This window comes from Micromys minutus (assembly GCF_963924665.1).
Source record: "Micromys minutus genome assembly, chromosome: 32".
Taxonomy (NCBI): domain Eukaryota; kingdom Metazoa; phylum Chordata; class Mammalia; order Rodentia; family Muridae; genus Micromys; species Micromys minutus.
This window is the reverse complement of record NC_137967.1, coordinates 11,838,424-11,865,734: the sequence shown is the minus strand read 5'-3', so window position 1 is coordinate 11,865,734 and position 27,311 is coordinate 11,838,424. Positions and strand designations below refer to the sequence as shown.

General features: G+C 46.7%; 1 protein-coding gene across 1 annotated transcript in view; it reads right to left on the bottom strand.

Annotated features, from left to right (window-relative positions):
• WDR88 (WD repeat domain 88) overlaps nt 1-27,311 on the bottom strand; it is a gene marked incomplete at both ends in the record, with an annotated part of 58,270 nt that overhangs the window by 8,148 nt on the left and 22,811 nt on the right. Inside the window, 5 exons of the mRNA XM_080908211.1 lie at nt 14,997-15,031; nt 15,719-15,842; nt 18,461-18,553; nt 22,718-22,786; nt 24,356-24,438. Coding sequence (XP_080764337.1) covers nt 14,997-15,031; nt 15,719-15,842; nt 18,461-18,553; nt 22,718-22,786; nt 24,356-24,438 — 404 coding nt within the window. The remainder of the gene's footprint in view (nt 1-14,996; nt 15,032-15,718; nt 15,843-18,460; nt 18,554-22,717; nt 22,787-24,355; nt 24,439-27,311) is intronic.

Here is a 27,311-nt window from a genome sequence, read left to right as displayed (position 1 = left end):
CTTCAGGAAGTCCCTGAAGCTGACCAGATACGCTACCAGTGACCCCCCAACTGCCTGGAAGAGTCTCAGACTAACTGAACACTTTCCAACCAGTTGAAGTACCTGCAGGCTGTACAGTGAGCTCCAGGTTCCTAGCTTTTGTGAGCTGGGGTGGACTTTGATGAAACTGCTGTAAGCAGCCCCTCACCCCTATTACTGTAAGTAGCCCCAACAAAACTCATTGGTTCACCAAGATGGATTTCAGTGGTGTTTGTTTGAATCCAAAACTCAGAGGATCCCCGGAGTCCTGCGTCTGCATCCGCTCTTATGATGTCTTACCATCCCTTCTCTCCAAGCATCTCTAGGAGAGATTCTCACACAGACAAATACAAAGAGAACTCTCCTTGCTCATCAAACAAACCCACAGGGAGGGCAGTGTGGTTTGCCCTGGCCACTGTGGCTTCAACGGTTAATACTGATTACCAACGTGACAGTGTCATGGAGTAGCCACCAGAGATGACTCCTTGGACTCAAGTTTAAGCCAATAGAAAGTCTTTATTAGTCAGCCAGGGACTACACTTGGTGCTCTGGATGCTGCTATAACCCCAAGCCTTTGTCAGTGTGAATTTGTGAACACGAAAAGCAGATCCTGAGGTGGCGTACTTCAGTTAACAAGAACAGTTAGCCAGAAGCAGAGCTACAGAAGCCACAAGGCATGGTTGGTGTATTTAGAGACGTCTCAAAACTAATGGTCTTTGTTTTGGTTTTGGTAGGTGGTACTTTACACATGTTGGGCTTTACAGCCTGAATGGTACTTTTGATCAATTAGATAGTTGTGCTAAGAGGTCTGGGGGCCTGATACAACAGGACTTAAGGTCATCTTCTTGCCTGGAAAAAAATACATATTTTTAAGTGCAATTCTTGTCCGTTTTTCGTGCCACCTGACACTGATGTTTAGTCTGTGGTATAGCCTCACTCTGTAGCCGAGGCTATCCTAGAGCTCCCTATTCCAACAGTGTTTCTGCCTCCTGAGTTATGAGTCACTGTGAGTGGCCACACCCAAGTGAGCCGGGCAGGGCCAGGTAATGGGACTCTAACGGGTCAGGAAGACCAGATGCAGTCTGTGATTCTGAGGCTGCATGGGGGGCGGGGGTGGACAGGAAGCTGGTGAAAAGTGAGGTGCTGAGCTGGGCACAGTGACTCAGAGCTGGAATTCCAGTCCTTTAGAGGTGGGAGCGGGATAATCAGCTGTTCGAGACCAGCCTTCCCTATAGATGACAGAGCAACTCTGAGGCTGGCCTGGGCCACTATAAAACCTTCTATCAAGAAAAGAAGATGGGGGAATGGGGTGGGTTTGTGGGCGGATGGTTTAGCGGTTAAAACGCTTCCTCTTCTTGCAGAGGACCAGGGTTCAGCTCCCATCGCCCATGTATGTCAGCGGCGCACAAGCACCTGTAACTCCTGCTAGCTTCGGGACCATCTCACACCACTGGCCTCCGGTCACACTTGCACGCACATCTCTATACACGAACAAACACACACATGCATGACTAATTACACTCCTAATAAAACAAATTCGATTCAAAAGCCACCTGTCCCGAAGCGGAGAATCTGAGCCTCAGCACAAGCCCCCAGGTATGGCGCTGAACGTAGTTTGCTCTGGCACGGTCGCCGTGGTCTTCTTTCGCCCTTTGGTCACTTCCGCTTCGGACAAAATGCACACTCACTCCTCAGAGCGACGGAGGGCACGGTCGAGCATGCGCATCTGCACCGTTAGCACATCCTCTCCAACCAGGACTATCTGACAGAGATGTCATGTGACCCCCACATGGGAGGCTATAGGGAAATACTGAAAGTAAAAGCAGGACTGGGGTGTAGCTCTGTGGTACGGCACACATGTCCTAAACACGTGTGAGGTGTTACATTTACACACCAATACCAAAACAAACAGACAAAAATAGTAAAGAAATCGGGGCTAGTGAGTCCTGGTTAAGAGCGTTTCTGGATTTGTGGGGGACCTGAGTTCGGGACCAGCAGCCACACTGGTAGCTGCACAACTACCTTGACTCTAGAGAGGGGTCCGACACTCTCTTCTGGCCTCTGTAGGAACCTGCACACACACACATACACACACAAACACACACACACACACACTTAGTAACAATAAGTGTTAACAAAATTAATTAAGTAATTAGACTTGATACACTGTAGACAAATATGGTCAAAATAGTGTCATTTTAATATATAATCAGCATTTGTCAAATCAATATTCAACATGTAACCAGTGTTTTACAAAGTAATACTGTGATGTTGTTATTTTAACATTCTCATCAAAAGTCTCCCAAATCCAGTGTTTGCCCCTCACCTGTTCGGGCTCCCCTCAGTTCCAATGAGCCACCGTTCAAAACCACAACCACACTTGCTGAGATTGACAGCACAGACCTGTAATCTCAGCTCTGGCAAGACTGAGCCAGGAGGGTTTCAAGTTCAAGGGCAGCCTTGGTGTTATAGTCGGTTCAAAACTAGCCTGAGCCACACTGTCCGACTCTGTCTCAAAACACTAAGGGCCATACCTATAGCTCAGTGGTAGAGCCCCAGCCTAGAATCTCTTGGTGAGGGACTTAGGGGCGTGGCCCAGTGGTAGAGGGCTTACTGAGTATGTACATATAACCCTGGGTTCCATCTACAGCCAAGGATGTTACCCCCTCACCTCTCTCTCTCTCTCTCTCTCTCTCTCTCTCTCTCTCTCTCTCTCTCTCTCTCTCTCTCTCTCTCTCTCTCTCTCTCTCAGTTAGAAATCAGTAATGTGGTTAAGCAGGCCCCAGCTGCAGCTGAGAATCCCAGATAGAAAGCCCTATGGCTCTTCTTTCTGGGTGTGAGCGCTCACAAGGTTGGCCCTTGGTTGTGGCCCTGAATGCAGCAATCTTAAGGCTGCACACACGCTGCTGAACTCACTTGCGCCCTCTTCTGGACACAGGCTGGCAGGTGCATGTTGAAGCCTGGGGCGCCCCCACTCAAGCTGACAGCACATTTGGGGCTGTCCACACCAGCACAGGCCTAATTCGCTAGTGTGTGGTAGACCTCTCAGGCTTTATGAGTCCAACACCTTGCAGTAAGAGCAGAAAATGCTGGATGAATGGGAAGAACTTATTTAAGAAAACCAAGTAAGATCAGTCTTCAGAGCTGAGCCACAACATGTTTAGGACAAAATACTTTCTTATAAAAATTTTATTTTTGGTAGGGGCAGCTGTGCTGGAGATAGACTATTAGGCAGGGGCTCTACCACTGAGCCACGCCCCCAGCCCCTCACTGGAGGATTCTAGGCAGGGGCTCTACCACTGAGCCACACCCCCAGCCCCTCACTGGGGGATTCTAGGCAGGGGCTCTACCACTGAGCCACGCCCCCAGCCCCTCACTGGGGGATTCTAGAAAACGACTTCACTCAGCCATGTTCCCACGAGTCCTACGATAAAAGATTCTTCTCACCAAAAACTACTTTTACAACTTTCTGTTTTTTAGGTAAGAGTAATGCATACTGTGTAAGAATTTTTAGAGGAATGTAAATACAAATAAATTAAAACCAGCCATAACTGTTATTCAACAATCCACATTCCTAAGACATTGGTGTGTGTGTCTTTATGTGTGTCTAAATAGCTTCACAAATGCACATCCTTCAATATATTGTAATAAATATGTGAGTTTTCTTACTGAATATTTCAAATATACAAAAAAATGTTTTGTTTAAAAAATAGAGAACACAGGGTTGGCAAGTTGACTCAACAGCTATCTTAGTTACTGTTCTGAGGAAATACCATGAGCATGGAAAACTAAAGTATTTCATTGGGTTTAGCTTACAATTTCAGGGACATAGTCCATTATCGTCAGGGCAGGAAGTATGGTTGCAGGAAGGCAGGCATGGATCTGGAGCAGTAGTTGGGAGTTTTGCATCCTGATCCACAGGCAGGAGAGAGAGAGAGAGAGAGAGAGAATCTGATATGGGCTTTTGAATCTTCAAAGCCTACCTCAAGTAGCCGACCTCCTTCAACAAAATCACACTCCCTGATCCTTTACAAACAGTTTATCAACTGGGGACTAAACTTGCAAATACATGTGCCTAATGTGTGTGTGGGGGGGTGTTTCATTCAGACCACAACAGCAAAGGGTACTTTGGGATCTGTGCCCAGGACCCAGAGAAAACCAATTCTCACAAGTTATCTCCTAATCTCCACAGATGTGCCCTGGAAAGCTCAACCCTACCTCATAAGCACACAAAAGCACATAAACTTAATAAATCAAATGTAATCAAACAAGGAAAAAAAACAGTTTTATTTTGTTAGCCATTGCTGTAACAAAATACCTGAAGCTGGCTATTTGTAAAGGTTAATTTAGCTCACAGTCTTCTGAACCTGAACGTTCCAGATTAGAACAACCCCATTGGCTCATCCCTTGGTGTGAGCTTTGTATGTGGCACGTGGTGGCATGTATGAGAGGTGGGAATCAAATTGCATGGTGAGACAGAAAACCACAGATATCCAGGGGTGAGGCTAGGTATTAACCCCACAGGGACTAACATATTCCTCAAGATCTCATGGGCAGTACTTCCTAAGAGCTAACCACCTTCTTCTGCCAGGCCCTGCCTCTTAAAGGTCGCACCATCTTTAATGCCGTTGCCCTGGAAACCAGGCTTTCGGAAGTGAGCTGACACAGTTAGATGGTAGGTGTTGAAAACCACATTAAATCCAAGTGGGCCGAGCACATTAACAAAGTACAGCCAAACACTATTTGTTTGTTTTGAGATAGGGTCTTACTACACCGCTTAGACTAGCCCCAAAGGCATCATCCCCCTGCTTTTTTAACTCTTTAACAATGACTGTGCACATATGAAAATCTCTTACACACAGCATTTAGATTATTTATTTATTGCCCAGACTGGTCTTAAACTTGTAGGCTGAACCCCCTCTGTCATTCTCCACTCCCCTGCAAGCAGCAGAAATCACGGCCTAGACATCTAGCCTCAGGATGGTTGTAATGCATTTAATATATCTGTATTAATTCTTTGAGACTTTCTTACAATGAACTTTGGTTACGTCTCCTCTTCCCCTTAACTTTCCCCAATCTACCCACCCTCATATACCTCCTTCAACCTAGTGCCTACAAAAGCCAGAAGTCGACGGAGTTACAGGTGTATTGTGGGTGCTGGCATCTGAACCCAGGTCCTCTGCAAAAGCAGCGAATGCTCTTAACCACTGAGCCATCTCTCCAGTGCGGTGCTGTGGTGGTTTGAATACGCTAGGCCTAGGGAGTGGGACTGTTTGGAGATGTGGCCTTGATGGAGGAAGTGTGTCACTGTGGGCTGAAAGCCAGTCTTGTCCTAGCAGCCTTCAGATGAAGATGGAGGACTCTCAGCTCCTCCTGCACCATGCCTGCCTGGACGCTCACTGTGCTCCCACCTTGATGATAACGAACTGAACCTCTGAACCTGTAAGCCAGCCCCAATTAAATGTTGTCCTTATAAGAGTTGCCTTGGTCACGGTGTCTGTTCACAGCAGTAAAACCCTAACTAAGACACATACCCTCCCCCTGAATATAACCAGTGAAGTCCAGTTTGCAGCTGCCTGAATACCCCCAGGTGTAGGGCAACCCACTGGACGGTGGTCAACATCTCAGGGGACACATCCATCCTCAGATAGGGGTGTGGGTTGGTGAGCCCCTCCCCCTCCTGCTGGCGCATCAACTGGCTTGAATTTGCGCAGGGAACTACAACTTCTGTGGATTCATGAGTACAGCCGTTCTGTCATATCCAGAAGACATGTTTTACCCCGGCATATACCTTCACAAAAATATCATTTCAAAACTACTGCAATACATGGGGTAAAGTCGTAGAAAAGGATGAGGAAAGCTCCACCCTGAGCGGCTGGGAATGTAGTTCAAAGGCAGAGAACTTGCCCATATGTACAAAGCCCTTCATTCATCCCACAGTGATAGGGGGGAGGGGGAGGCAGAGAGACGTAAGGAACAAATATTATTGAAAACAAACCCGATCTATAGTAATATCAGACGCTAGAGACTTCGAAGCTAAGGAGGTTTCCAGGGGTAAGGAAAGATATTTTAAAGGCTGAACATCTCAAAGTTTAGAGAAAGGTCAATTCTCAATATGGATACCCTATCGTCAGAACTTGAAAGTAAGAAGCAAAACCAGGGACAGAACTTTGTGGAGAGTTGACAACTACCCCCATCAGAGCTGGACATTTCCATGTTATTCTCTTACTTAGAGATGGTAGAGAAACACATAGCAAAGGTAGAGAATAGGACACACACACACATACACACACACACACACACACACACAGACACCGTCAGTAACAATCCAATATGTGCTATTCATCCAACTCAAGAAAACAACCTTTTTTTTTTTTTTTTTTTCTTTTTGCAGGAGAGTTTCGAGACCGGATTTCTCTGTGTAGCCCTGCGTGTCTTGGAACCCTGTATAGACCAGGCTGGCCTCGAACTCAAGATATGCCTGCCTCTGCCTCCCAAGTGCTGGGATTAAGGGTGTGTGCACCACCACTGCCCAGCTGAGAATGCTCATTCTTTTCAAATGCAAAAAGAAAATATTCACCAGGAGAGATCATATCTGAGGTAATTTAACAAGCTTTAAAGGGCCTGAAAGGTGGCTCAGTGGGGGAAGTGGTCTTCCAGGGGGCCTGGGTTCAAATCCCAGCTCCCACCCCAAATCATAGTTGATTATAATAATAAATAATATATATTTGCATTAATAAATATATGTTGCAATATCTTCTTCAACCCAAATAAACCCATCCAATGAAAACATAACTCAGTAATTAGGAACACAAGCTGCGCGTCTATATTGGGCAGATTTACTGCTACACTTACTATTGCCCTCCTAGGAGATCCCTTCTCACTTGCCCTTTTTCCAAGCCTCCTCTTCCGGCTCTCTCTCCTCCTTCTCCTCCTTTGACTCCTCCTCTTCCGTTTTCACTCCCTGATTCCTCCTCTTCTACTTCTTCTCCTTCTTCCCACCTCCTCTCCCTGTCCAATCATGTATTGACTTAACATAAATCTACAAATATATCTTAATAAATATATTAATTATTTATTTAATAACTAATATATATATAATATATAATAATAAAACCAGTTCCAGGATATTGGTGCTTTTTCATGACACCTATATACTTGTGGCATACATTTACCCTCTGCCCTTACACACATACATAATAAAAACTTTTTAAAGAAATTGATATCATTAAAGTTGAAAAAAACAGAAAAATATCTGTAAAACTGAAAGTTGATTCTTTTTGTTGGTGGTGGTGGTGGTTGATTGGTTTTGTTTAGTTAGTTGGTTCATTTTGGTTTTGGTTTTGTTAAGACAGGGTTTCTCTGACTCACTCTGTAGACCAGGCTGTCCTTGAACTCACAGAGATCCGGAGTGCCGGAATTGAAGGCATGTGCCATCACTGCCCAGCTAAAAGTTGATTCTTTGTAAGTGTTTATACATTGATAAACTTTAGAAATACCCCCCTCTTAGTCAGTGTCCTACTGCAGTGAAGAGACACCAGGATCACACAGTTCTTATAAAAGTTAATTATCACACAGTTAATTGGGGCTGGCTCACAGGTCCAGAAGTCTAGTCCATCATTGTCATGGTAGGGAGCGTGGCAGCACACAGTAGCCATGCTGCTACAGAAGCAGCCAGGAGGAGGCTCTCTTCTGCAGTAGAGGGAGCACCACTGCACCTGAGAGCCCACCCTCAGTGACACACTTCCTCCAACAAGGCCACGCCTCCTGATCCTTCTCAAGTAAGAGCAGTCCCTAACGATTAGAATTCAAATGTATGAGCCTATGGGGGTCGTTATTAGTCAAACCACCACATCCGTCTACTTATAGACTTAAAATTACTATCTAATTTAAGTCTAATTATAGGCTTGAAATTATTATCTAAACGTGTCTAGATGATTTGGGATCGTTTGTTTGTTCCCTGCCTGAAGCAGTGGCTCGTATACCCAGGCTGGCCTCAGACTGATGTGGACCTTAAAGGTCTGATTCTCCTGCCTTTCAAGTGCAGGGGTTTCAGGTGCACACAACCATAGCCAGGCCTGTTTTTTTTTTTTTTTTTTTTTTTTTGTTTTTTGTTTTTTGTTTTGTTTTGTTTTGTTTTTGTTCTTGTTCTTGTTTTTGTTTTTGTTTTTTTGTTTAGTTTTAAAGTCAGGGTTTCCCTATGAAGCCCAGGCCGGCCTAGAATCCAGTATATATAAATTCACAGAGATGTGCCTGCCTCTGCCTCTGGCATGGTGGGCTTTAAGGTGTGCACCACCGCACTGCCTTTGGGAGGTTTGAGGTTTTACTTTTTCTTTTTTTTTTTTTTCTTTTTTGAATGATTTAGATTTATATATTTTTACATCAGTATCATAAAGTATGCTGAATGAAACTAATTATTTTGCTATTTGTGCATTATAAGAGATTTTAGACTTTCTGTTTAAAAAAGAAAAAGAAAAGAAAAGAAAAGAAAAGAAAAACCACCATGAGCTACCGAGGCTTCAGATGTACTTGTTCAGTGTGGCCATTGCTAAAGCTGGATTCTCTCATAAATGTGTACTTAAATCAAGCGTTTAGAATCTGTTTTTGCTAAATGCCACCAGTTCCTAACTTGGGCCCACGGTAACATGAGGCAGGATAAAACCCTGGCCCCTCTGCCCAGGTTTTGTCTCCTTTGTGTTAAAATGTGGGGTCGCATTCCTCGCTGCATGTCAATCACTAAGAACTGGTGGTTTCTGCGTCCCCCTTCAGTGGGATGGAGCTTGGCTTTAACTCCTGCAGCAGAGAGGGGCTGGGGGAGGGCGTCTTTGTGAGCTGAAATAGGTTTAGTCTACATAGTGAGTTCAGACCCGGTTTTAAAGCCGAGGCATCCCCTCAACTCTTACAGTGATCCTTCAGATAACCTCCACTCCATCACGCTTGGCACGGGTAATCTCAACTGAGTCCTCTCAAGAAATAAGGACTTCTCGGAATCTTGCAGAACCAGAGCAGAGGCAAGGAGCAGACAGGCCACACCGTAACTGACCGGAACTGTTGACTTCCGCAGATCTCCCACCTAAGGCTCACATCGGGACTTCTGAAGATGGCCAGAAATGTCAGCCTCTCTCCTTCCCACCAGAGCTTCGCTCATTGAGTTCCTTTCCCCCTTTCAATCACCTCTTCCTTCTGCTTTCTTTGGGGCGAGTGGAGCTGAAATGTGGAACCCAGGGCTTGTTTGACAGCTCTTACATGCAGACATCCTTAGCTGTCTAGGAGTTGAGCCAAGGAAGCTCGGCAGAAGTATTCAGAAGATTTGCTGGGAGTGTGACTCAGTGGTAGAGCCTCTGCGTAAAATCCTCCAGGAAGAGGCTGGGGGCGTGGCCCAGTGGTAGAGCCCCTGCCTAGAATTCCCCAGTGAGGGGCTGGGGGCGTGGCTCAGTGGTAGAGCACCTGCCTAGAATCCCCCAGTGAGGTGATGGGGGCGTGGCTCAGTGGTAGAGCACCTGCCTAGAATTCTCCAGGAAGAAGCTGGGGGCGTGGCCCAGTGAGAATGGTAGAATTTCCCTGTGGAGGTGTGGCTTAGCAACTCAATGGCGGAGTTTTTGTCTAGCATTTGATTCTCATCACAGCGTGGGAAAAGTGGTTAAAATAGTAAATTTCATGTCATATGTCTCTTGACACAATAAAAACTAAACTCATAGGGTCTTAAAGCTGGCTGAGAAATGTGCCCACTGTTTTCTACTAGCAAAAGACACTATCGCCGTCAACCATGCCCACAGCTACCATGTGTCAGACCATGTACTGCACAATCATGAAACACACACACTAATGTAATAAAACAAGTATTTTTAAAGGCTCTGCGTTTAAACAGTGACTCTCGAATGTTCTATCACAGGAGTCTCAAAGTTTTCTGTGGGCTGGAAATTTGCCTCAGTCTTTAAGAGCAGTTGCTGCTCCTGCAGAGGACCAGGGTTCCATTTTCACCACACTGCCCCCCTCTTCTGGCCATCATGGGTACTGCACACACATGGATCACAGACAATTCAGACACAGAGATGAAAGAAAACTTAAATTAAAAAAAAAAATCACTATCTTAGCTTGGGTTTTGTTGTTGAGAAGAGACATCATGACCATGGCAACTCTTATAAAGGAAACCGTTTAATTGAGGCTGGCTTGCAGTTTCATTATCATCATGGTGGGAAGCATGGCAGTGTGCAGGCAGACATGGTGCTGGAGAAGAGCTGAGAGCTCTACATCCAGATTAGCAGGCAGCAGGAAGAGACTGGGACATGCTTCCTCCATCAAGGCCACACTTCCTAATAGTGTCACTATCTATGTGCCTATTGGGGCCAGTTTTATTCAAACTACTACATTCCACTTCCTGGTACACACACACACACACACACACACACACACACACACACACAAAACCAAATGCATTTAGTCCAACTTCAGAAGGTCCCCATTGTCTGTAACAGTCTCAACCTGTGAAAGTCCGAAGTTTCTTCTGAGTCTCAGCAATCTCCTGTGATCCCCTATAAAATCTAAGCCATAATCACATATCCCCAATATATAACAACACGGGATACATATTACCATTCTACATGGAAGGCGTAGCATAATGAGGAAACACTGGACCAAAGCAAAACCCAAAATCAGCTGTGCAGACTCCAAACTCTGCATCTCCACGTCTGATATCAAAGCACCGTTCAGCTCTCCGACTCCTTTCAGCTTTGTTAACCACAGTGGGCTTCTCTCCAGTTCAACTCCCTGTTTCCTTAGCAGGTGTCACATGACTCTGTCATCTCCAAATTCTTGGGGTTCTCCAAAGCGATCCAGGTTTCATCTTCACAGCTTCACGCAATAGCCTCTCTGGGGCTCCATGCCTGGTCTCGGAGGCTTTCCCTTACTCGCAGAGGTTCCTTAGCCCCTACTTCTGTCCTTGACTCTAAAGCCAGAACCAGGTGGCTGAGGCTGACCAGCCCTTCTGCTTGCTGAGGCTGGAACGTGCCCCACCCCCTTCATTCAATTACATGTTCTCCAACTTTCTACTTTGCAGTGGTTTCCTTTGCTGCCTAAACTTGGCTGTTCTGAAACTATCCCTTTAATTCCTTTTTACTGGTTGGAAGCTTAGTTGGGTTGAGTCTTGCCTTGAGGTCACTACTCCTTTTATTCCTTTTAATATCAGGTCTTTCATTACTCTGTTTTATCTCCTTAAACATAGCACTTGGCTCCATTCCACTTCCTGCTGTCCCTTTTCTCCGTGGACTGTACATTTTGTAGCTTTCCTTGCTCAGCCTGCTCTTTTTCATTATAGATCTTCACAAAAGTGAGCGCTAACAACCACAGGACAGAGTCGATACTAGGCTATTTTGAAATTTCCTCGGCCAACTCAACTAATCAAAACCCTTCAGTATAGCTTCGGGCAGACTTTTCAGAGAAGGAGAAAAGGCAGCCATATTCTTTGCCAAGATATCACAAGTATAGTCTCTAGGTCACATACTAAAATTCTTCTCTTCTGAAACCTCTCGAGCCAGGACCCCAGATTCAAATCACCTACCATGTGCCTGTCTTCCATGCTCCTTATAGGGTGGCCCATTAAGCTCCACTTAAAGAGTTTAGCCCAAAGTTCCCAAATCTACATTCCTCCAAACAAAAGCATGGTCAGGCCTATTACAGTACCCCATCCCTGGTACCAACTTCTGTCTTAGGGTTTTCTTTGATGTGAAGAGACACCATGACCAAGGCAACTCTTTTAAAGGAAGACATTTAATTGGGGCTGCCCTACAGTTTCAGAGCATCAGTCTATTAACATCAAGGCAAAGTCAACACTGAAGACACTAGAAGTTAAATCTGGGGGAAAATTAAAAAAAAAAAAAAAGTCAATTGATTTAAAAACTAACCCGGATAAACCAAATACATGTTGACACCATTACAAAACTATTTACAGCATAAACCGAAATTCAGTTTGAAGTAAAACACTGCTTTACATTTTTACAAAGCTCTTTCAGGTAGGTCTCACAGAAGGACTGCCTTAGCTGTTCCCATTCGTGGTGTACTGTTGGGGGGGGGGGTGACAATCCTGTAAAAGGAATAAGAAAGAGGCTGCATTTGGGGGGCCTTGGAGGGGCTGGGCCAAGGACAGTGACAGTTCTTCCACAGGCGACCCGGGGAAACAGCATTGAGCCCCCACCACACTGAACACAAAGGCCCTGAGGCAGGAAGACCTGTGCGGGGGGGGGGGGGGGGGGGGGGAGGAGCAGACACAAGGTAGGTTAACCGGGCCCTGATTCTCTTTTCTGGCATTGCTTCCTGCTAGGATGGGGGAGCGGGGGCGGGGCGGAGAGTGTTTAACCAATCAGATGGCTTCCAGGTCCTCTGGCACCCAGCAGCTGTGACTCACAAAGGCTTTCCTTTAGAGTTGAGCCACCCTCAGTCTCAAGTGCCAACCAACATTTCCAGTTGGTCCCGGCTTAGCTTTTTCACTGCCGCAGAGAAGCACCTGCAATTAATTAAAAGGAGGATTAAGGATACAGTTCAGGCATGTCGGTTCATGGTGGTGGGGGTGGAGGTGGGGAGAGGCCAGGATAAAGTAGCTTACAAGGACCTGACCCCACTGACCTACTGTCCTCTGCTAGGCCCCACCTCCTCCCAAAGTCTCCTCCAAGCATGCTGATCACATGATCCTGGGAGAGACCTTTTCCGGTTCAAACCATAAAACAACACCCAACAGGCAAGTGTTCCAAACCCCAGGACTGACAGAGATGAGCTAGAACTAAGCCCCAGAGTGCTTTCTGATAAAGCCTTCAGTAACTGGATTCAGCTGAATCCTGTTGGCTTTGCAAAGTGTGGGGCTACATTGCCTGTGTCAACCAAAAATAAATAAATAAATAAATAAATAAATAAAAATAAACCAAGTCGAACTGACCAAAACACATAAACAATCAACCCAGACCCTTAGGAGAAGCAGAAAGAATTGCCCCCCCTGGAACAAGTGAATTTTACTCAACTCTAATTGTTAACTTGACCACAGTGGTCAAGGAGAAATCAGTCTTTTTAAACGTTAGTCGTTCCCCCCAGCTAGAAAGAAGCCCCCACAGTCTCTCAAATGGCAGGACAGCGGCGGCGCTGACATCTTTTCCCCAGCACTGTGAGTTTTCACACGCTGCCTTATCTGACCAAAAGCCCAAGTGTGATCCTCTGTGTGGGTTAATGCAATTACGCCCTTTATTTCTTTTCATCTTAGGGACATTTTTTACCCTATTACATTTACTTATTTGTTGTGAACATATATGTGAGCCACAGCATGCATGAGGGCCTACAGGCCCGAGGGACAGTTTTCAGGGGTCGGCGCTCACCTTCCACCGTTAGACCCAGGATCTGAACTCAGAACGTTCAGAATTGGCAGCAAGGACCTTTAACCACTCATCTCTCTCGCCAGTCCTTAAGATGGTTTTAAGTGATTTATAAGATTGTAAGCTCAACTGTGAGTCAAAGTATCTTCGTTAGGAGCACAGCCTCCTGTGGCTCATGCATTTTCTAAAGCTCGCTGGGTTTACCATTCTGTGTTTTGTTTGGACTTAGGTGTATGCCCAGAGAACATTCTCCAGAACTTCAAAGCTTCCCCCCACCTTCCAAAGCCTCCCCGCCTTCCAAATGCAAATGCTCTCAAGGAAGTTCCTTGTGCCTGTGGCGTCCCAGCACTTGGCAACCACAGCCCAGGCCTAGGGTCGGGCCTCACACCTAGCCACTTGTTTTTGTGTTTTGTTTTGTTTTGTTTTTAATGCATTCTGTAGATGCAGATTGACGGATCGGATTTGATGCTACAGACCTCCATTTTCGGGTCTCTTTCGGCCTCGGCCAAACGGTCCTCAGTATGTAGAAGGTTGGTACCGACTGCGCGGATTCCGGGAGGAAAAAGCATCGTTTTTCACAATGCTCGGTGAAGCCAGGAGCCTGTAGGAGCACTCGGGGGACAGCTACTTGGCTGACCTCAAGAGGCAAAGGCTAGTAGGGAACACGAGGACGTCTTCAGCTAAAACGTCTTTCTGGCTGACGGAGGAACGGATCTGTGAGCGCGCTCGCAAAACTGAAAGGTCGCGCAAAAGAAGAGCGCAAGCACTCAAGCTGAGGCACCGCTGGGATTCGAACCCAGGATCTCCTGTTTACTAGACAGGCGCTTTAACCAACTAAGCCACGGCGCCGCCCGCACGATCACTGCGAGAAACCCGTTCCCATTTCTAGTGACTTCATGAGCCTTTTGCGCATGCGTGGACGTTTCTGCGCCGACAGGGGGCGCATGCGCAGTGCAGTTCCTCGCTTAGCCCGGCTTCCGAGCCCAAAGGAACGCAGGAAATTTAAATAGGCTTCGCGGAGTGGGCGGAGTGCGGTGGTCCTGATTTCCGGGCCACAATAGCATCACTTTTTGAACTCTAATCATCTGCGGGTCATGAGAGTTCGTCGGCTGAGAGTGGCTCTGGGAATTTCAGCGGGACCCCCAGATGCCCCAGAAACGCCCCCCAGAACCTCCCAGTGCTGCCCGGCCGCTTGGTTCCTTGGATGTCATCTCAAGTGAGCTGCGGCCATCCTTGCCAGCCCAGGCCCATACCTTCTGGACTGCTTCTCCTGGAGCCAGCTAGGGAGAAGGATCCTGAGCGGGGCTCTGGGCGATTCGAAGAACCTACAGAATGTGTGTGGACGTTTCTGTTTTGTGCTCAAGTCCCGGCCCTCCCCATCCAGGTTTTCCCTAGTCACTCTGGGGTTTCCATGCCAACCGTCCCTTTGACAACAAAGTCAAGCAGCACTTCTGATGGATTCCTCTGGCTTTGCTCCAGCAGCCGACTTCTTTTGCTGACTGATCTATGCAAAAATAAACGCAACCTGCACAGAAATGTAATAACCCAGGTGGCCCTCATTGAGGAAGGTGTGGGTCCATGCGTTCTAATTATCCCCAGAGCTAAGGTGGTGACAGATACACTCACTGCGGTCTTGGTGATGAAAGAGGCCTCAAAACTATCTAGGGGTGGGATGAAGAGATAGCTCAGTGGTTAAGAAGGCCCAAGGTTCAGTTCCTAGCACCCACATGGCAGCTCGAGAAAAATCTATCTCCATCTTTTGGACTCTGTGGGCACTGCATATATGAGAGGCACATGCATGTATGCACACACACACACACACACACACACAAACACATGAGGAGGAAGGAAACCACTACCCAAGAAGACCCTTCAGCACCAAGCTCCTAGCTCTTGAACCCAGAAGGGAAAAAACATATTCAAACCATAGCAGTCACAATACCTTGCCATCCACCAGGTAGGCCTCCACACATCATATTCCCTTAACAAGCATGTGCGTGAAGTACACATGCCGGTCCCAGGGGCAAAATGAAATGAAGACCAGGTTCTAAAGCTCAGAGATAGAGAAACTACCTCTACAATTCCTCCACAGGCTTGTTTTCCAGAGGAACCTAGATTTATTTTGTATTAAAACTAACAGTGCTCGCCTCCGAAGGGTTCTGTGGTGGGCAGAGAGGCAGCCCCGTGATGAGAGTCTAGTCGGGGCCTGGCCCCTGCCTCAGACTGATAGGCGCATTCTGGGACCGGAACCCAGAAGAGAGCCCGGAAGAACACTGCAAACTGATTAGCAGGTGGCCTGGGCTCAGCGCTCAAAGGGCTCAGCGGCCATTAGCTGTCATTCCTCTCACGTGACGATGACGAAGAGCTAGATAAATAGTTCTTCTGGTCTCTCCGGCAGAACAGGCACAGGTTGGGTAGCTGAGAATGAAGGTCACTTTCTGAGGTGGAGAAAAACTGGTCACAGTTCCTGCACTGTGGTGGGACATTTTCAAGGAAAAGAAACGATGTGCATACAGGTCAGAGGGGGGTCGGGCTCTGAGTGCGGAGTCCCATACCCCACCCCCAGCCAACCTGGATGGAGCCCAAGTTCCCTTCCCTCTCTGGAGTCTCTCACCCCTGCAAACTGCCCAGGGAAGGCTGGGAGCACCAGGCACGGCCTTTCCTGCCAAAGCTAAAAGGGTCCCCAGGGCTGGCCCTTCTCTCTGCAGAGTGGTCCAGGGTGGAACTGGGAGAACCAAAGAGTGTTCAGAGTCCCTGAGGTTCTGAGAGCAGTGAACTCACAGAGCAGAGGCGAGCGGGTGAGGATTTGCTTCTCAGTAGTAGGAAATAAACCCAGGCCCTTGACTGTGTTAGGGCATTGAGCTACATTCCCCACCTCCCCCTCCCTTCCTGTGTGTGTACATACATGAGTGAGATGTGTATATATACATACATACATACATACATACATACATCATACATACATACACACATCATACATACATACATACATACATCATACATACATACATACATCATACATACATACATCATACATACATACATACATCACACATACATACATACATACATACATCATACATACATACATACATACATCATACATACATCATACATACATACATCATACATACATTATACATACATACATCATACACACATCATACATACATACAGCATACATACATACATACATCATACATACATACATGCATCATACATACATACATGCATCATACATACATACATACATACATCATACATACATACATACATCATACATACATACATCATACATACATACATACACACATACATACATACATACATACATACATACATACATGTCTGAGGCAGGCCTTAACATCCTTCTGAGTGCTAGTCTTATAGCTGTGTCCCTCAAACATTTCAAAATAGCTTTCTGAAATAAACAGGACACTTAGTTACCATTTGTGTGTTTTAAAAGGGCATCAGATCCCCTGGAACCGCATTAGGAATGGTTCTGAATCACCGTGTTGGTGCTAGAAACAAACCTGGGTCCTCTGTGGGAGCAACAGGGGCTCTAAGTCACTAGGCCATCTCTCTAGCCCCTGTTTGTTTCTTGTTTAGTTTTTGGAGACAATGCCTCAATAAATCTTATAGGCTGTAATCCCTCTGCCTCAAGCTCCTGCGTGCTGTACTTACAGGAGGAGCCACCTTGCTCCGCTTCAGACAATGATTTCAACCAACTGATGTGGGACCTGAGTATCGTCTTCCACTCTGAGTCTTTCTGGCCCAAACACCTCCCAACACATACGGATGCTCACCAGTCTCATTCTTTCCAACTAGCAAACCAGTGATTGATGTGGGGACTCTCAGACCAGGTCAGAGGCTTCTCAGGAACTCCCAACACACTCACATATACACATACATGTATGCACACACATACACACATGTATGCACACGCATATGTATGCACACACATACACACTTGTATGCACACATACATGTGTGCACATACCTACAAACATGCATTGCACACATACACACATGTGTGCACATACATACACATGTGTATGCACACATATACACACGTATGCATACACATACTCATATGTATGCACATATACACACATGTATGCACATTATGCACACACATACACACATGTATGCATACACATACACACATGTGTGCACATACATACACATGTGTATGCACACACATGCACATGTATGCATACACATACACATATGTAAGCACACACATACACACATGTATGCACATACATACACATGTGTATGCACACACATACACATGTATGCATACACATATGTAAGCACACACACATAACACACATGTATGCACACATTATGCACACACATAATCAAACACCCATTCACAAACACACACAGAGACATTACACACACACCCCACAGACACATATGCACACACTCCACAGACACATATAGATAGGTACATACACACTCACACATGAGCGCACACACACAGCAGACAGGTAGCAACACCCTTAATCCCAGTACTGAGGAGATTGAGGCAGGTGGATGGAATTCAAGGCCAGCCTGCTCTACGTTGCTAGGTCCAGGCCAGCCAGGCCTAACAGTGAGATGCTAGCTCCAAAATAAAATAAGGTAAGATAAATCTTAAGTAAAATAAAATAATCTCAGAGGTTAGGAGTGCAGCTCAGTGGGAGGGCCTTGCCTAGGATGTAAAAAGCCTTGTGTTCTACCCCACACTTAACAAATTGTATGCACACTTAGAAGAATAACCCCAGCACTTAGAATAAACAGTGTCGGGCCCGCCTGGGACATGTAGCAAAAACCTGTTTCAGAGAACAAAACGAATACAGATAAAGACCCCCACACATCCCTTTCCTCACGTGTGTCCTTTTTTCTAATGTCACTCATCATGGGACCGTTTTCCTGTGTCTGTACACCTGTCTCATCTGTCAGGATTTAAGCACCCCCTAAGGCTGGGAACCCACTGTCTGTGGTTGTGTCTCCAGGGGTCCGGTAAACGTTCATGCGGGAAGTAAGCTGCGTTGGTGAAGATGGGGGGAAGGTAACTGGGCCTAATTTCACCTCATACCAACCTGCTTGACCTTTAAGCCCATGGCCTTTCTGTTCTCAGCAACCAAAGGAATTTTGTCAATTTCTTCAATATTCCACAGTCTCATGGAGCTGTCCTAAAACAAGTTAAGACAGTAAGCCAGGAGTCACAAAAGCAAACAGACAGGCAACAACAAAAACAAAAAAGCACTGTGAGGCTGTGGGTAGTTCAGCCAATAGAGTATCAGACTCTCTGTCCCCCAGCCACAGAAGCCAGGCATGATGGTCCATCCCTGTAACCCCAGCTCATGAGAAGGAGGAGGAGGAGGATCGGGAGTTCAGGGCCATCCTAGGCTACAGGAAGACCTGTGGTACAGCTGTACCGTGGGATAGCATTCCGTGTTCAGAATAAATGAGCTGCCAAACCTCCAAAACACATAGAGATACAAAAGCACATATTGTTGAGCAAAATAAGCCAGTCTGAAAAGGCTTACAGGCTGTGAATTTTATCTCTCCAGCGTTCCAGGAAAGCAAATATTACAGACTGAGATTGACCAGAAGTTCCTGGAAATAGAAATAACGAAAGCCATGCCTTCCACTAAGCCCTTCTGCGAGGTTCATTAACTGATTAGAATGCAAAGGACTTGGAGAGGTTGGGATATTGCAAGTCCAGAGCCAGATCATCACGAGCCATCTCTAGCACCCTGGTGACCCACCTCTGACGTCACTCGCCGTCTTTGTGGCTGTGAAGTAAGTCCTTTGGAATGTACAAACAGACACCTCATGTCTAGAAAAGCTAAGCGTTGCCAGATAGGAGCGCAGGCCTGTAGTGAGGCCTCCCTGTTATCCGTGACCTTCCATCAGTGAATTTGGGAATGGTTTGTGGTATCCCTTGTCCCATTATTACAGAAACTTGCTGAAAACTGGTACCACGGTGGAGCACGGCATTTGGCTTAACCGGGTCCTGGAATTTTCTGCCGTTGTCACTCACCTTCAACCAGAATAAACTATCCCTTATCACCTTAGAGGTGAGAGTTACATTTGTGTATGTGTGTTGTGTGCGTATCCTGTGTGGAATATGTTGTGTGTAGTATTGTAGAGTGCAATGCGTATAGTATGTGTGTAGTGTGTGTTGTGTGTAGTGTGTGTTGTGTGCAGTATGTGCTGTGTGTAGTGTATGTGTGCTGTGTGTAGTATGTGTAGTGTGTGTGTGCTGTGTGTTGTATGTGTAGTGTGTGTTGCATGTAGTGTGTGTGAGTATGTGCTATGTATAATATATGTAGTTTGTGTTGTATGTAGTGTGTGTTGTGTGTGCTGTGTAGTGTATGTTGCATGTCTAATGTGTGGTATATCTTCTGTGTGGTATATGAGTGTGGTATGTTGTGTGTGTGTTGCTAAGAGACAGTTGGAATAGGAACAGTGGCTGACAGGTATTCTGGGGGAGAGGGGAGGCCTAATAAAGCAGAACCTAAAGGTCTTTCAGGCAGGAAAGTTATTCTGCAGTTCTATAGGCTGCTGTAAGGATGGACCATGACGTGTGTTTGACAAAACTCACAGAATGGGCACAAATCAGTAAACACCTCAGGTGGTACACACCTGTGATCCCAGCACAGGGGAGGCCGAGGCAGAGACTTACAGTTGACAGTCAGTCTGACTGAGTGACAAGCCAGACTTGGGAGTCAGAGAACTCAACATTGTGAACTCTGAATTTTTTTTTTTTGTAACTAACAAAAATATCTCAGAAAGAAGTGCAGTTTTCTAGTTGCCTTGATTTTTACCTCAGTGAGCGTCCCTTTCTTTGCTCTGCATCCGAGTTGTTTATTTTGCCCAATGTTACAGCAGCAACAGCATCTCAATGACTGTGCGTTACATTTCCTAATTGAGCAGTTGAACCCAAATGTCTTATAGAGAGAGAAACCACAGGAGAAGAGCCAGGTTTTATCAAGAGTCACTTTGAAGGGTGTATTAAGTAGTTTGCCAAGTCCTGGCAACATTGTCAATCCAGGCAACAAGGAGCCCACAATGAGATGTCTCAGAAAACCAAAAATAAGCAAACAAAATAAGACAGGCTGGAGAGATGGTTCAGTGGTTAAGAGCACCGGCCGCTCTTGCAGAGGACTGGGTTTCGGTTCCCAGCACCCACATAGGGGCTCACAACCACCCATAACTCCCCTTTCCGCCCTCTCAAGGCAATGAATACACATGGCACACACACACACACAGACACACACACAGACACACACACAGACACACACACAGACACACACACAGACACACACACACACAGACACACACACAGACACACACACACACACACACAGACACACACACAGACATACACACACACACACACAGACACACACACAGACACACACACACACACACACACACACAGACACACACACAGACACACACACAGACACACACACAGACACACACACACACACACACACACACACACACACACACACAAAGCACAGGTATGTAATATATTTTAAAGTCACCCATCAGCTTTTAGATATTTTGATTCCAAACTTGGGAGTGCCAAATCCCTTCCAGGCTTCCTGTGAAGATTTTTACTAAAAACACAGAAAGCAAAAGCTCCCTAAGAACTGCCTAAATCCAAACCAGATGGGATGGTGTTGTTGTATTTTGGTTTGTTGTTTGTTTTTCAAGACAGGGTTTCTCTGTGTAGCCCTGGCTGTCCTGGAGCTCACTCCGTAGAATAAGCTGGCCTTGAACTTGGAGATCTGCCAGCCTCTGCCTCTTGAGGGCTTGGATTAAAGGCAAGGGCTATCATTTCAGGTTTCAGGTCCAACTTTTCTAACTCATCCCCCCATTTAACACACAGTGCAAATGTAAATTTTGTCAAATGCCATTCATTGGGTAAGGTAAGCTTTATACTAAAGCAAGTGAGAAGTTAAATGGGGGCCTGCCTCGCCCCATCCCAGAGCAGGCATTACAGACATTGCTTTTATGTGGGTTCTGGGATCAGAACCTGGGCCCTTCATGCTTGGGCAGCAAGTCCAATATCGACTGAGCCATCTCTCTGGCTCCTTGGTGGACTTTTTAGTCTAGGAATGGAAGGTAACATCTTCCTTGAACACCTGTCTACAGTATGGCGGTCATCATTTCTGGCCTTTGAAATGATTTTAAAATGTTAGCCTTGTCAGAAATTTATTTTTAAGGTATGAGACAAGACTATCCCTAACTTTGAAATGTACTGAGGATGAGATTTATTTTAAAAGGGGGGGGGGTAATAAAGTTAAGTGTGGCTGCAGAAGACCTGTAATCCCAGCATTTGGCGGGGGAGGGGGGTGAATGCTGGAAGACCTGGGTCATCCTGGGCTAAGTTGAAGACCAAACTGGGACACTTGAGATTCAAGATTCAAAAAAATAAATAATAACACAAATGTGTATACTGTTTAACACACACACACACACACACACTATTTGGAGTTATTTTTTTTGGTTTGTGTAACAGGGCCTCTCTGTGCATCCCAGGCTGATCTGGAACTCCCGATTTTGCCTTAGGCTCCCAGGTTCTGGGATTATAGGTGTTTCCCAACTGTGCCCAGCCTCCTCACACACACACACACACACACACACACACACAAAACGTTACTCATTTTGATGGCATTCAATTTTTTAAAACTTTCATTGTTTCCTTGATTTAAACATTTTTAGTTATTCCTAACTGCGCATGCAAGGAGCCCGTGCAGGCCAGAAGAGGACGTTGTGAGCCACCATGTGGGTGCTGGGAACTGAACCTAGGTCTGTCTGGAAGAGTAGCCAGTGCTCTTAACCGCTGAGCCACCCCTCCAGCCTCACATCTCCCGTGCTTTGTTGTCAAACTTTTGGCACTCAGATGGCAGAGGCAGCTGGGTCTCTTGAGCTGTACACCAGCCCCGTTCTAAAGAGCAAGTTCAAGGACAGCCAGAGCTACTCAGAGAAACCCTATCCTGGAACAAACAAACAAACAGAGCCCCTTCATTTATTTATTGGAGACTAGTGGGTAGGAGCTTGCGTGTGGCAATCCAAGTACATTTAGGAGTCGGTCCTTTCTTCCCACTATGTGGGACCTGGGACTCAAGCCCCAGGTAGTTAGGCTTGGTGGAAAGTGACTTTCCCTAATAAAGCATCTCATTGGCCCTCTTATGACCTCTGTCTCCCGAATGCTGGGATTACAGGCATGCAACCCCAAGTCCAGATTTCATACTTGGGATGAACCACTTCTGCTATCTCAAGTATTAACGAGTGGGAGACGCATCTTAAGTCAGCCAAAGCTTGGTCGCTTTTACCTTTGAAGCCGAGAGGATCCATTTCTTGTTGTTGCTGATAGCAACATCCGTCACCCAGTCCTCGTGGCCCTGAACAAGAAATAATTTAACAAAGACCGGGGAGAAACGCTTCATAAAAGCAAGAGAAACAAAAGGCCAGCAACCCTAAGTTGATTACCTGTAGCCCACGCTTGGCCCCATCAACACTTAAAGGCAGAATGCGAGCCACAAAGGCCAGCCATAGCACCTCTGTGAGGGTGCTGTGTATGTCTTTAAGATCATGTGCAAGGCTCAGCAGAATGGGAAGAAATAAAAGACGATGAGTCTCCATGGTCTTAGGTTTTCGCTTGCACCTACTGCTGGACAATGTGCCTCTTAGAGGCTCTACCAGGGAGGGGCTTCCACAGTAGCTTAAGCCAATGAGGAGCTGTAAAACCGGAAGAGACGGGTGCTGTTTATGTGTGAGGGCTCTGCCTAGGCATTTTTTTTTACTGTCTCTGCCATTTTTCTTACAGAAAGTGAAGCACCCGAGCAAGGTAAGAAAAAAGGAGCAGGAGAGGTTGGGGTGCAGTGTTTTTTCACAAGCCTGGAGACCTGAGTTCCATCCCTGGGACCTAGGTAAAGTAGGAGGAGATAAACCCACTCCTCAAAGATGCCCTCTGTCCTCCACACGTGCACTGCCACGTCCGTCTTCACACGTGCGGCATTTGCACGCAACGGTGAACGAAAAGAACACTTCCGTTCTGTGGAAGAGGGGGAAGAATGGGACGGCAGGGAAGAGCCCTAGGCAATCTGACGGGAGAGGCAGAGGGGTGTGAGGCACAGTGGGGTTAGCATCCCGAGTGGGGCTGTCTGTGTGCTGTGGCAGAAACTCCCTAGAAGAACTCAGCTTAGAGAGACTGGCCTTGGTGTGTCAGGGATAGGGGTGAACATGTGCCACTCAAGAAGGCATAGGTGACTCAGAGGGAATGGGAGTGGGCAAAGGCAGCAGAGAGACTGTACCAGGCATACAAGGCTCCAGCCCTGGACTCTTGCCATGGCTGGATTAACACCCTGCTAACTACGGAGACCCTTGGGTGCAGGACTCCTCTGTTGGTGACAGCCACTGTCCTCATAACAGCATCAGACTCTGCTGGGTTTGGACTCCTGCCCAGCTCTGGGCTTTGCTGTTTCATCTATGTAGAGAGCCTGAGGTCCTTGCTTGTCCACTGAGATCTCCGATCGAGTGCCTGCTTTAGGTAGCCCACCGCTCTCCCCCTCTGGGTCAGTCCCTACGCCCCTCCCTGTCATAGCTCTCTCTGTCACGGCCCTCTACTATCTCTCTCTTCCAACTCTGCTGGTGGCTAATTCACTGATGTCTTCGTCCTTCCCTACAGAGGTCAGGACCCTTAGAAGGTAGCTCGGCCTGCTTCACTGCCTTGGCCTGGGTCTCAGATGCCCCGCCACCAGGAATGGCAGACTATGCCCCAAATCTCAGCACTAGGGTGGCTGAAACAGAAAGATCACAGGTTTGGGCCTAACCTGGGCTACATAGCAAGGTCGTAACCACCTCCCACCCCAACCCACATGCATGTGCACACTTCCCCCCTCCCCCACCACACATACATACACACACGTGCGTGTGTTAGATTTTTTTTTATGTTGTGCAGATATTTGTACCTTCAGTGACAACTTCCGGTAGCCACCTCCTACATCCCAAATTGCCACAGTATTGTCAAATCCACCGGAAATGAGAAAAGAGCCTGAAATACAAGGGGAGGGGAGAAGCTGCAGAGTCCTCTTTCTCCATCAAGTGTTCCTTCTTCTCTGTGGGAAGGGTGAAGGTGACACCTTTGAGATACTGCCAGGCTTATGCCAAAGACATTGGGGACACCTTCCTGGTGTGGCTCAATGATGCCCTGTGACTTTAATTTTTTTTTCCTCAAAGTCTACTTTTAACGGTGGTTCTTAAACGCTTTAACCTCCCTTTTAGCCCGCCACCCACCAGAGGTAGTGGGAAAGAAAGGATGGGGGGCGGGGTGGACCCATTTAGAAAGGCTCTTTGGAGCAGCTCCCATCTGTGTTGTCTGGCAATCAGCCGTTTAAGTCACGGGTCAGCAGCAGCAGCTCCATCTGCTCACGAACACTTCACAGACAGGCCAGCAGTACAGTTTGGTAGAGTCGCAGTATCAAACACACATCATCAGCAGTGGCCACAGCCTTGGCACCAGGAGGGACACCAGGAGAAGTTCCCAGCTGTGTCTCTCTCAGAGAGACTCACGAGTGCCGTGCAGACACTATAAGCAAGCCTAGCTCAGCCCCCATCACTGACCACCGAGTCCTTTTTATACTCTCTCCCAAGGTCATGTGTCCTCCACGGGTTTCGCCTCAACACGTGTGTCTGTCTCAGCTGACATCACTCTGTCAGTTGGAAGCAGCAAGAAACCGCAGCACACCACCAGAGCTATGTTGGTGTGTTTTCTCTCTATGGAGTCCCGAAAAATGCAGCTCAGCTACATAGTGTAAGGCGGACCAAAACATGTGTGTCGTTAGCAAAGACTCCTTCGTCGCATGTCCTTTTACGTGCTTGCTTTAGCAGAACATCCTCTCTCCTGGGTCTGCTTCAGTGAAGCATTTCTTCATGTGTCTGCCTTAGCCTTTCACCTGTGTCTGCCCCAGCAAAACACCATCCACCACAACTGACTTTCCAAAGAACCCTTAAGTTTTCCACGTCATAGCCCAATCAGCTAGAACCCTTCCTTTGTTACTCTGGGTAGTTCTGTCCCATATAATTATGTCGTCAACAGATCAGCCCCACACGGCTCCTAGAGGCGGTGTAGGGTCAAGTTCCTGCCAGTCTGAGCTCACACTGGACATGGTGTTGAATGCTTATAATTCCGGTACTTAAGGGATGGAGGCAGCTGGATCGTAAGGCTGAGGCCAACATGGGCTACAGAGCAGGCCTTATTTTGTTTTGTTAATTATTACGTGTGTGTGTGTGTGTGTGTGTGTGTGTGTGTGTGTGTGTGTGTGTGTGTACATCCTGCACTCAGTGCCAAAGGACAACCCAAAACCCAAGGAAAAAAAAAAAAAAAAAGGAGGTAAAGAAACAAACAAACAAAAAAACCAGGGATCCAGAGAGGTGGCTCAGTGTTTGAAACACTTTCCACAGAAACCTGAAGACTGGGATTCAGATCCCCAGAAACCTACATAAGTTCTTGGTGAGTGGGTTAGCCCACTCGAAATCCCAGCCCTCCCCCCCCCCCGAAGATGAAAACTGGACATTGCCCCTTGAAGAATCTGGTTAGCCAGACTAACCCGATCTGTGAGCTCTGGGTTTGATTGAGAGACCCTGTCTCGATAATTGAGACAAGAGAGTAGTGGAGGGTGATCCCTGATATAATCTTAGGCACACACAGGCGCCTGAAAAATGGAAAAAGAACAAACAAAGAAGCCAACAACCCAAGTCTTTAGTCACAGTGTGTTCATCAATGAATCAGTCAATACGCTGTTTCTATTGAGTACCAGCGTAGAACTTGGCCAGTATCACTGCATCTCAGGTCTCGGTGACCTCGTTTGTGAGGTGGCCTTTTTAATGCACAGTGACCCTGTCCTTAGAGGCAATTTAGCAGCATGTCACCTCTGTGGTTCTTTAACAGTTTATTTATTTTTCTGGTCCTTTAAAGATTTATTTCTTTTTATGTATGTGAGTGCACTGTAGCTGTCTTCAGACACACCAGAAGAGGGCATCAGATCCCATTACAGATGGTTGTGAGCCACCATGTTGCTGGGACTTGAACTCAGGACCTCTGGAAGAGCAGCCGGTGCTCTTAACCGCTGAGCCGTCTCTCCAGCCCTTTGGTTAACAGTTTAAACAGTAAAAAATATCGACAAAGGTGCGTGAGTATGGAGCTGGAGAAGATGGTTCACTGGCTGAGAATGCACACTGCTCTTGGAGAGGACCTGGGTTCAGTTCTCGGCACCCATGTCAGGTGGCTTACAACTGCCTGTAACTCCAGCTCCAGAGGATCTGATATCTCTGGCCTTCATAGGCACCATATGCACACATGTGTATACACACACACACACACACACACATATACAGTGACACTAAGTAAATTGTTCTGTTTTGGAAGCAAGTCTCTCTGTTGGACCCCTCCTTTGCTAGGCTGGCCCCAAACTCACAAAAGATCCACTTGCCCCTCCCTCTGTGTGCACACCACACTCAGCTACATGTACTAAAGTCGCAAAGATGCCAAGAAGGTTAGCATGGCCTCTGCAAATAAACAGTCAAATATAAATGAGAGAGCCTGCTTTCTGGATCAGGAAAGGTATTAGAAAGCCCTTAGCCGTTCTTAAGATGGGATACTGATCATGTGCGTAATGGCTGAGGAACCCCTGCATCTCTCACACATATACAAGGCAAGCCCACTTTTCAGTACAATGGTGGGTGTGTGTGTGCGCGCGCACACACACACACACTCGAGCGCGCATGTGCATGCATATATTTGGCTCTTGAACAGTTGCTTCCTTCAAACGGCCCTAGCCGCACCTTCATTACTGAGGAAGGGCCTTCTCCTTCACTTCACTTGGCAGCAGTACCCTAACTTCCCTCTGGTTATAAAGGGTACCAACT